At 46.9% G+C, this 10,772-nt stretch overlaps 1 protein-coding gene across 1 annotated transcript; it reads left to right on the forward strand.

The window, feature by feature from the left end:
* Positions 1-411: 411 nt before the first annotated feature.
* LOC119266707 (beta-glucuronosyltransferase GlcAT14A-like) lies at positions 412-4,484 on the forward strand. The gene is made up of 4 exons (XM_037547964.1): positions 412-1,266; positions 3,079-3,154; positions 3,225-3,340; positions 3,432-4,484. Exons 1-4 carry the CDS (start codon positions 765-767, stop codon positions 3,944-3,946), a joined length of 1,209 nt encoding a protein of 402 aa, XP_037403861.1. The 5' UTR covers positions 412-764; the 3' UTR covers positions 3,947-4,484.
* Positions 4,485-10,772: the final 6,288 nt, after the last annotated feature.

Here is a 10,772-nt window from a genome sequence, read left to right on the forward strand (position 1 = left end):
CTTGCACCCGGGCCCATGACTATAACACCCCCCGAAGCTCTCACTGACACGGGGGGCCACGGTCCATGGATACCATCCCGCTACTCCCCACCACCTACCCACCCCTCACCCGATGGATTCTCGATTCTTTACCGCGCGGTGGCCCACGCGCCAGCGACGTCGGCCCGAAGCAAGCGCCGTTCGCTCGCCCCATCCGACAACTCCCCGCTCCCTCTGCCCGGCGGGGCCCGCCCGCCCCGTCCCCATCGCCACGCGACCCAGTTCGAACCCCACCCAGCTGCCCTGACCCCACTGACGAGCGGGCCCTGACGCTTAGGGCCGGCATGTCATGGAGCTATAGCAGCGCCGTCGACGTGTCCCCCTCGCGTTGGCGCCGGTACATAGCGACAGGCGCCTCACGCTCTCTCCCACCTCCGTACGCGAGGCCTGGCAGGCGCAGAGAGAGAGAGAGAGAGAGAGAGAGAGAGAGAAACGTACGCGAGAGGGAGAGGAGATCGAGCTGCTGCTGCGCCCACCCGATCTCGCCCGCCATTCCCACCCCCGATGCGATCTCGCCGCCAAACCCTAGCAGCGATCCCGCGCGCCACCAGCAGCACCGCCGCCACCCCGCCGCGGCCGCGGCCCTCGCCGGAGTCCTCCTAGCCCCGGGCGTTGACGCCGACACCTGCCCGCTCCCGCGCGCGATAGACTAGCTGCAGCTCGGCGCTGCTCCTGCTGCTTCGTAGAGCAACTCCTCCCTGCTCGGCTCGGAGGCGGGGCCGGCGATGGGGGCAGCGGACAAGTGGCTGCTGCCGCTGGTGTCCGTCTCCTTCGTCTCGCTCATGCTCTTCCTCTCGGCGCTCTCGGGCTACTCGGCCTCCTCCGCGCTCTTCGCGCGCCTCCCGCCGCCCTCCTACGTGCGCCGCGGGGCCGCCGCGCCCCCCTCCTTCGCGTACCTGCTCTCGGGCGGCCGCGGCGACGGCCGCAGGCTCCTGCGCCTGCTCCTCGCCGTCTACCACCCCCGGAACCAGTACCTGCTCCACCTCTCCGCGGACGCGCCCGAGTCCGAGCGCCTCGAGCTCGCCGCGGCCGTCGCGCGGGCCGCACCCGCAATCACAGCCTTCGGGAACGTCGACGTCGTCGGCCGCCCCGCCGCCGGCACCCCCATGGGCTCCTCCGGCCTCGCCGCCACGCTCCGCGCCGCCGCCGCCCTGCTCCGGCTCGACGCCGAGTGGGACTGGTTCGTCACGCTCAGCGCCGCCGATTACCCCCTCCTCACCCAGGACGGTAAGATTCCAAATGTCAGTCCTCCCCCAATCTAGCACAATCAGTTTGGGAAGTTTCCTGCGCTCTCCGGATCTAGCAGCACAAATCTGGTTGGTGCCTTGCTTTGGGGATTCGGGAGGCGTTTCTTTCTTCAATTGTCGAGCTGCAGAGGGACATTTTCGGCAGTGCGGTTGAGCTGTTGCTGTAGCCCCCGGAATTAAATCTGTCTTGTGATGCTGCTTTGTTTTAAGTGCTGTTTAATGCTTGCTGTCCCATTATACTTTGTAGACTAATAGGAGTATTGCTGCTGCTGTTAGGTTTGGCTGACTTGTAACAACGGAGTACTTGTTTACAATGTTTTTAGGCACAGGTACGAAAGCTGCCCTTGACAGGAACGTAGTATACCACAACATATATTACTACTAAATATAGTTTGGCATCTTGTTTTCGTCAATTGCTGTGTTCCTGCTTCCTCTTGTCAAGCCCAAACCCACTGAATTACCTATCTCCGTTCTTCTCTTCATATCGAAGCTCATCAAACTTGTTAGCTCTACGCAACACTCTATACTCTAGCTGTAGCTTTGTTTCGGGCATGTAGCAATCACCCGTTTTATACGGAGCATATGACCAAATGCTAATTGACAACATCTAGCTGCATTCATGTTTCATTTATGCTGATTGTCTAGGGGAAGTTGTCTCTAACAAATAAGGGGGTCTTTGGTGAAATTGTATAAATAAGCAGGAATTACAAAAATTGGAGGAAAAAAATATCAGCATTCAGTTGAGAAATGAATCTTGTGTGTTTCCTAATCCCAAAATCCATGAGTTGTGCATGAGGAAACCTTAAATTTTAAGCAAACATGACTGATGGATCGGACAAAAGACACAACAACTTAATTGACTCTTGACTCCTGAGAGTCCCTTCTTGTGTTCCTTCCTTCCTAAGTGGCCACGAGCCCACATCTTCATCTCCAGATTTCCCGCTCTGAAATTCCAAAGTCATTGCGGAAATGCAACAGTCACTAAAAAGTTGAAACTCAACTCATAGATTTCACTACATACTTGGAAGTTATGTGGTCATGTTGCTCTCTCACTCTTATACTTGTTCCCTAGCTTAATTGACTTCTGAGAGTCTCCTTCTCGCGTTCCTTCCTCCCAAAGTGGTCGCATGCCCACGTCTTCGTCTCCAGATTTCCTGCTCTGAAATTCCAAAGTCATTGTGGAAATGCGACAGTCGCTTAAAAGTGAAAATCAGCTCTCATAGATTTCACTACATACTTAGAAGTTATGTGCTGCTGTTGCTCTCTCACTCATATACTTGTTCCCTAGCTTGTCCATAATTTTTCTAGGGTTAGCTTGCTTTAACATAATAATAATCTGGTACTTAGAAGTTATGTGCTGCTGTTGCTCTGACACATAGTACAGTATGTAGACTACGGTCATCCTTGCCTGGACCTCATCATATATTTTGTCTTTCCATATATGATAAATCTCATGTATCATTTCCTGCTGAAAATATGTGTAGCATGCTAGCCCCAACATGCATATGCAATTTTCCGACACTTTGCTCCACTTGTCATATTCTCTCGTTCCTAGGTCCTCATGAACCCACACTATTGATCTCTGTTTGGTTTCATTTGTGTTGCTAAGATGGTTTCAAGAAAAAAACTTACTTACCGTTAGTCTGGAGTTATTTAAGCTTGATGTATACATTTCAGCTTTGCGCATGTGTGAATATGTTTCAACTGATGAAGCTTTATGGTAATTAGTGAAGCTTGGGGGTTTCTTGACTTGTCTGGTATTTATGGTCTTTTATGTTTTCGCTTGCTGCAGACCTGGTTCATGTCTTCTCGTCTGTGCCAAGGCACCTCAACTTCATCGATCACACTAGTGATATTGGATGGAAAGAGTATGTACTATCTGAACTTACTAAGAATTTAGCTGCACTGGTATTAGTTTCACCAATATATTGTTTGCAGGTCTCAGAGAGTGCAACCAGTCATAGTAGATGCTGGGATATACCTGGCTGGCAGGAATCAGTTCTTCCAATCCACAGAGAAACGGGCAACCCCAGATGGTTTCAAATTCTTCACAGGTATTATTATTATTATACCTCTGCTTCCACTTCCCTGGCCTTCCTTTCGAGCAATTATTTTACATCCTTATGTGTACACCATCTGTGATAGGTTCTCCTTGGGTCATTCTGAATCGGAGGTTTATAGAGTACTGCATTTTCGGATGGGAGAACCTCCCTCGGACCCTTCTCATGTACTTCACGAACGTGATGTTGCCTCTGGAAGGTTATTTCCACTCAGTCGCATGCAACTCGGACTTCCGTAACTTCACGGTGAACAATGACTTGCGGTACGTGGCATGGGACGACCCACCTCAGATGGAACCCCGGTTTCTAAACATTACACATTATGAGGAGATTGTGGAGAGCGGAGTGCCCTTTGCTAGGATGTTCCGAGAGAAAGAGCATCTGTTGGACAGGATTGATGAGAAAATACTCCAGCGATGGCGTCACAGACCTGTTCCCGGAGCGTGGTGCACAGGCAGGAAGAGGTGGTTCAGCGATCCATGCTCCCAGTGGAGCAACGTCAACATCGTAAGACCCGGCCCCCAAGCCGAGAAGTTCCACAGATACATGGACCGGATCCTGGAAGAATCCAAGTCAAGCAACAGCTCATGCGCGCAATAGCAGCACTGAACCGCGAGGCTGCATGCACTTTCCGGCAGTCGAGCGCGTCTCATTTTGCGCAGATCGAGTGGCTCTCCACGTGTTCAGAACTCCGGCATTTCCGCCTCCCGTGGGAGCATTTTTGCTGCAGCTGGGTTGTGCGCACAGGGCCAAGGTGAGGGGCGTGCCTATTCTTTCAAGATTTTTTGGTGACTCTGATGGCTTCAAGTGCTCACTGCTCCCAGCATTGTTGGAGGCCAGGGAGCTTTCGGTGGGGGATTTTACCTGAGCTTGTAGGGAGTGTAATTAGTAGTGATCAGTCGAACGACCTTGTGAGGATGTTTATAGAACCTTTGGTGGAATTCTTGGTGCTCCCATACGGAATTGAATCGAGAGGCAGGCAAAAAAACATGAAGGGTGGGGAATTTTGTTGGCCTTGTGGTTGTGGATTGGTAGCTGTTGTGGTTTACAGAATGCTCACAGACTCTTTTTACTCCTCTCGAACTGCAGAGGAAGTTCCAAATTTCCCATGCATGATCGATCAACCACATTTGACATTTGGTTTCTCTTTTCCAATCTAATACTGTATGTGTATACATCTAACAAGTACTTCCTCTGTCCCTCCAAAAAAAAACAAGTACTTCCTCTGTTCCTAAATATAAGCCCTTTTAGAGATTCTATTACGCACTACATATAGAGCAAAATGAGTGAACCTATACTCTAAAATATGTCTATATATATCTGTATGTAGTTCGTATTGAAAGGGTAGGGCATTTTGAAGACCGAGTTCTAGCCCTTTATTTGGAAAAATTCAAATTTCAATAATTTCAGTTTCAAAAAAATCTGAAAAAATACACATGCATGCAAGGATGTAAAGTGTATGTGTGAAAAAATTCAGGATAAAATACCTTGAATTGCGAGCTGCATGAAAAGAAAAAAGTAATGGACTTTGAGGATGAACAGTACATATGCTAAAAAGCCCTAGATTTGTCTTTTTTGTGTAGCTCAAATTTTAATGTATTTCGACCCGAAAATTTCCACACATGTACATCATGTATCTAAGTATATGTGTATTTATTTTCAGAATTTTTTAAAACTGAAAAGTTTGAATTTTGAAATTTTCAAATAAAGATCTTCATGGAGCTCGGTTTTCGGTTTTCGTTTGACTATGAATTCTCTAATAAGTCTTATATTTAGAAATGGAGGAAGTAGCAAACTTTAGGACAATTATTACTATGATGTGTACAGTTTTAGAAAGATTGGTTGCTCTGCCTCGTTGGCTCTGTTTAGAATCTGTTTTGGTTTGGTGGGGGTGACAGCCGGATTTGGCAAATCTGGCCTCTTAAACACCCGCAGACACGACTTGGCCTGTCCGCGGACAATGACCGGTCACGCCTCAAATTAGCAACTCTGCATCCGCCTCTCATATTTTATTCCCTAAATCCATACAAAGCATGCAAAGAAATCCTACGTACTATCCTAGCTAGGCTTCGTCGTCGGAGATATCTGGTGCCGGGCCGGCTGGACGGACAGGTAGGAGGCCTCCGACTCATCCTCCTCCTGCTCGACCTCATCCATGTAGGTGAGCATCTCCACCTGCGCCTCCATCTCCTGTCGGCGACAGCGGAGGAAATCGAAATGGCCTGCTGCTCCGCCTGTAGATCCTCCTCATCCTTCTCCTCCTCCTTGTCCTCCTGCTCCTTTGGATCCACTACATCCGGAGGTAGCCCCGCAGAGATCCGGGCTTCGTGCCTAGCCCGGATCTGCTCAAGGAGCTCGAGTCGGCGCTCTGGTGTCAGAAAAGGCTCGCTCCTCACCCAACGGCGTGGGGGCATGGCTACTAGGCGGACAGGTGGATTGGAAAGCAACGGCGGGGACGAACGGGAGGAGGAGGAAAATATGTATAGATGATAAGCTTTCGGTGCCGCAGGTCGACTTAAATAGCCCGGAAAAATTTCAAAATGTAGTGCGCATAGAAAATTTCAAAAGTCAAACTCCCCCTACTTTGACTGCATTTATAGAGGACAAATATGTACAACTATAATATTAAGTAAATATCATTAGTTACATCATTAATCATATATTTATATTATATTTATTTGGTATTGTTTCTATTGATACTTTTGAAGGAAATATGCCCTAGAGGCAATAATAAAGTTATTATTTATTTCCTTATAATCATGATAAATGTTTATTATTCATGCTAGAATTGTATTTTCCGGAGACATAATACATGTGTGAATACATAGACAAACAGAGTGTCACTAGTATGCCTCTACTTGACTAGCTCGTTAATCAAAGATGGTTATGTTTCCTAACCATGAACAATGAGTTGTTATTTGATTAACGAGGTCACATCATTAGTAGAATGATCTGATTGACATGACCCATTCCATTAGCTTAGCACCTGATCGTTTAGTATGTTGCTATTGCTTTCTTCATGACTTATACATGTTCCTACGACTATGAGATTATGCAACTCCCGTTTACCGGAGGAACACTTTGGGTACTACCAAACGTCACAACGTAAATGGGTGATTATAAAGGAGTACTACAGGTGTCTCCAATGGTCGATGTTGGGTTGGCGTATTTCGAGATTAGGATTTGTCACTCCGATTGTCGGAGAGGTATCTCCGGGCCCTCTCGGTAATACACATCACATAAGCCTTGCAAGCATTACAACTAATATGTTAGTTGTGAGATGATGTATTACGGAACGAGTAAAGAGACTTGCCGTTAACGAGATTGAACTAGGTATTGGATACTGACGATCGAATCTCGGGCAAGTAACATACCGATGACAAAGGGAACAACGTATGTTGTTATGCGGTCTGACCGATAAAGATCTTCGTAGAATATGTAGGAGCCAATATGGGCATCCAGGTCCCGCTATTGGTTATTGACCAGAGACATGTCTCGGTCATGTCTACATTGTTCTCGAACCCGTAGGGTCCGCACGCTTAAGGTTACGATGACAGTTATATTATGAGTTTATGCATTTTGATGTACCGAAGGTTGTTCGGAGTCCCGGATGTGATCACGGACATGACGAAGAGTCTCGAAATGGTCGAGACATAAAGATTGATATATTGGAAGCCTATGTTTGGACATCGGAAGTGTTCCGGGTGAAATCGGGATTTTACCGGGTTACCGGGAGGTTACCGGAACCCCCCGGGAACCACATGGGCCTTCATGGGCCTTAGTGGAAAGGAGAAAGGGGCAGCCCAAGGGGGCTGCGCGCCTCCCCCCTTCCCCTAGTCCTATTAGGACTAGGAGAGGTGGCCGGCCACCCCTCTCCCTCTTCCCCCCTTGGGAATCCTAGTTGGAATAGGATTGGAGGGGAGTCCTACTCCCGGTAGGAGTAGGACTCCTCCTGCGCCTCCTCCTCCTGGCCGGCGCACCCTCCCCCCTTGGCTCCTTTATATACTGAGGCAGGGGCACCTCTAAACACACAAGTTGACACAAGTTGATCCACGTGATCGATTCCTTAGCCGTGTGCGGTGCCCCCTGCCACCATATTCCTCGATAATACTGTAGCGGAGTTTAGGCGAAGCCCTGCTGCTGTAGTTCATCAAGATCGTCACCACGCCGTCGTGCTGACGAAACTCTTCCCCGACACTTTGCTGGATCGGAGTCCGGGGATCGTCATCGAGCTGAACGTGTGCTCGAACTCGGAGGTGCCGTAGTTTCGGTGCTTGATCGGTTGGATCGTGAAGACGTACGACTACTTCCTCTACGTCGTGTCATTGCTTCCGCAGTCGGTCTGTGTTGGGTACGTAGACAACACTCTCCTCTCGTTGCTATGCATCACATGATCCTGTGTGCGCGTAGGAAAATTTTTGAAATTACTACGAAACCCAACAGTGGTATCAGAGCCTAGGTTAATGATGTTGATGTTATATGCACGAGTAGAACACAAGTGAGTTGTGGACGATACAAGTCATACTGCCTACCAGCATGTCATATTTTGGTTCAGCGGTATTGTTGGACGAGACGACCCGGACCAACCTTACGCGTACGCTTACGCGAGACCGGTTCCCTCGACGTGCTTTACACAGAGATGGCTTGCGGGCGACTGCCTCTCCAACTTTAGTTGAACCAAGTATGGCTATGCCCGGTCCTTGCGAAGGTTAAAACGGAGTCTATTTGACAAACTATCGTTGTGGTTTTGATGCGTAGGTGAGATTGGTTCTTACTTAAGCCCGTAGCAGCCACGTAAAACATGCAACAACAAAGTAGAGGACGTCTAACTTGTTTTTGCAGGGCATGTTGTGATGTGATATGGTCAAGGCATGATGCTGAATTTTATTGTATGAGATGATCATGTTTTGTAACCAAGTTATCGGCAACTGGCAGGAGCCATATGGTTGTCGCTTTATTGTATGCAATGCAATCGCGATGTAATGCTTTACTTTATTACTAAACGGTAGTGATAGTCGTGGAAGCATAAGATTGGCGAGACGACAACGATGCTACGATGGAGATCAAGGTGTCGCGCCGGTGACGATGGTGATCATGACGGTGCTTCGGAGATGAAGATCACAAGCACAAGATAATGATGGCCATATCATATCACTTATATTGATTGCATGTGATGTTTATCTTTTTATGCATCTTATCTTGCTTTGATTGACGGTAGCATTATAAGATGATCTCTCACTAAATTATCAAGAAGTGTTCTCCCTGAGTATGCACCGTTGCAAAAGTTCTTCGTGCTGAGACACCACGTGATGATCGGGTGTGATAGGCTCTACGTTCAAATACAACGGGTGCAAAATAGTTGCGCACGCAGAATACTCAGGTTAAACTTGACGAGCCTAGCATATGCAGATATGGCCTCGGAACACGGAGACCGAAAGGTCGAGCGTGAATCATATAGTAGATATGATCAACATAATGATGTTCACCGATGAAACTACTCCATCTCACGTGATGATCGGACATGGTTTAGTTGATTTGGATCACGTGATCACTTAGAGGATTAGAGGGATGTCTATCTAAGTGGGAGTTCTTTAATAATATGATTAATTGAACTTAAAATTTATCATGAACTTAGTCCCTGATAGTATCTTGCTTGTTTATGTTGATTGTAGATAGATGGCTCGTGCTGTTGTTCCGTTAAATTTTAATGCGTTCCTTGAGAAAGCAAAGTTGAAAGATGATGGTAGCAATTACACGGACTGGGTCCGTAACTTGAGGATTATCCTCATTGCTGCACAAAAGAATTACGTCCTGGAAGCACCGCTGGGTGCCAGGCCTGCTGCTGGAGCAACGCCAGATGTTATGAACGTCTGGCAGAGCAAAGCTGATGACTACTCGATAGTTCAGTGTGCCATGCTTTACGGCTTAGAATCGGGACTTCAACGACGTTTTGAACGTCATGGAGCATATGAGATGTTCCAGGAGTTGAAGTTAATATTTCCAGCAAATGCCCGGATTGAGAGATATGAAGTCTCCAATAAGTTCTATAGCTGCAAGATGGAAGAGAACAGTTCTGTCAGTGAGCATATACTCAAAATGTCTGGGTATAATAATCACTTGATTCAATTGGGAGTTAATCTTCCAGATGATTGCGTCATTGACAGAATTCTCCAATCACTGCCACCAAGCTACAAGAGCTCCGTGATGAACTATAATATGCAAGGGATGAACAAGACTATTCCCGAGCTCTTCGCAATGCTAAAAGCTGCGGAGGTAGAAATCAAGAAGGAGCATCAAGTGTTGATGGTTAACAAGACCACTAGTTTCAAGAAAAAGGGCAAAGGGAAGGAAAAGGGGAACTTCAAAAAGAACGGCAAGCAAGTTGCTGCTCAAGAGAAGAAACCCAAGTCTAGACCTAAGCCTGAAACTGAGTGCTTCTACTGCAAGCAGACTGGTCACTGGAAGCGGAACTGCCCCAAGTATTTGGCGGATAAGAAGGATGGCAAGGTGAACAAAGGTATATGTGATATACATGTTATTGATGTGTACCTTACCAATGCTCGCAGTAGCACCTGGGTATTTGATACTGGTTCTGTTGCTAATATTTGCAACTCGAAACAGGGACTACAGAATAAGCGGGCACTGGCAAAGGACGAGGTGACGATGCGCGTGGGAAACGGTTCCAAAGTCGATGTGATCGCGGTCGGCACGCTACCTCTACATCTACCTTCGGGATTAATATTAGACCTAAATAATTGTTATTTGGTGCCAGCGTTGAGCATGAACATTATATCTGGATCTTGTTTAATGCGAGACGGTTATTCATTTAAATCGGAGAATAATGGTTGTTCTATTTATATGAGTAATATCTTTTATGGTCATGCACCCTTGAAGAGTGGTCTATTCTTACTAAATCTCGATAGTAGTAATACACATATTCATAATGTTGAAACCAAAAGATACAGAGTTGATAATGAAAGTGCAACTTATTTGTGGCACTGTCGTTTAGGTCATATCGGTGTAAAACGCATGAAGAAACTCCATACTAATGGACTTTTGGAACCACTTGATTATGAATCACTTGGTACTTGCGAACCGTGCCTCATGGGCAAGATGACTAAAACACCGTTCTCCGGTACTATGGAGAGAGCAACAGATTTGTTGGAAATCATACATACCGATGTATGTGGCCCGATGAATATTGAGGCTCGTGGCGGATATCGTTATTTTCTCACCTTCACAGATGATTTGAGCAGATATGGATATATCTACTTAATGAAGCATAAGTCTGAAACATTTGAAAAGTTCAAAGAATTTCAGAGTGAAGTTGAAAATCATCGTAACAAGAAAATAAAGTTTCTATGATCTGATCGTGGAGGAGAATATTTGAGTTACGAGTTTGGTGTACATTTGAAAAATTGTGGAA

This window comes from Triticum dicoccoides, chromosome 3A (genome assembly GCF_002162155.2).
Source record: "Triticum dicoccoides isolate Atlit2015 ecotype Zavitan chromosome 3A, WEW_v2.0, whole genome shotgun sequence".
Classification (NCBI taxonomy): domain Eukaryota; kingdom Viridiplantae; phylum Streptophyta; class Magnoliopsida; order Poales; family Poaceae; genus Triticum; species Triticum dicoccoides.

Bases quoted from the DNA above. Each gene is read 5' to 3' on its own strand.
- LOC119266707 (XM_037547964.1), top strand. From the start codon at position 765: ATGGGGGCAGCGGACAAGTGGCTGCTGCCGCTGGTGTCCGTCTCCTTC. The intron at 1,267-3,078 runs GTAAGATTCCAA...CGCTTGCTGCAG, and splicing joins CCCCCTCCTCACCCAGGACG to ACCTGGTTCATGTCTTCTCG. The intron at 3,155-3,224 runs GTATGTACTATC...TATTGTTTGCAG, and splicing joins AGTGATATTGGATGGAAAGA to GTCTCAGAGAGTGCAACCAG.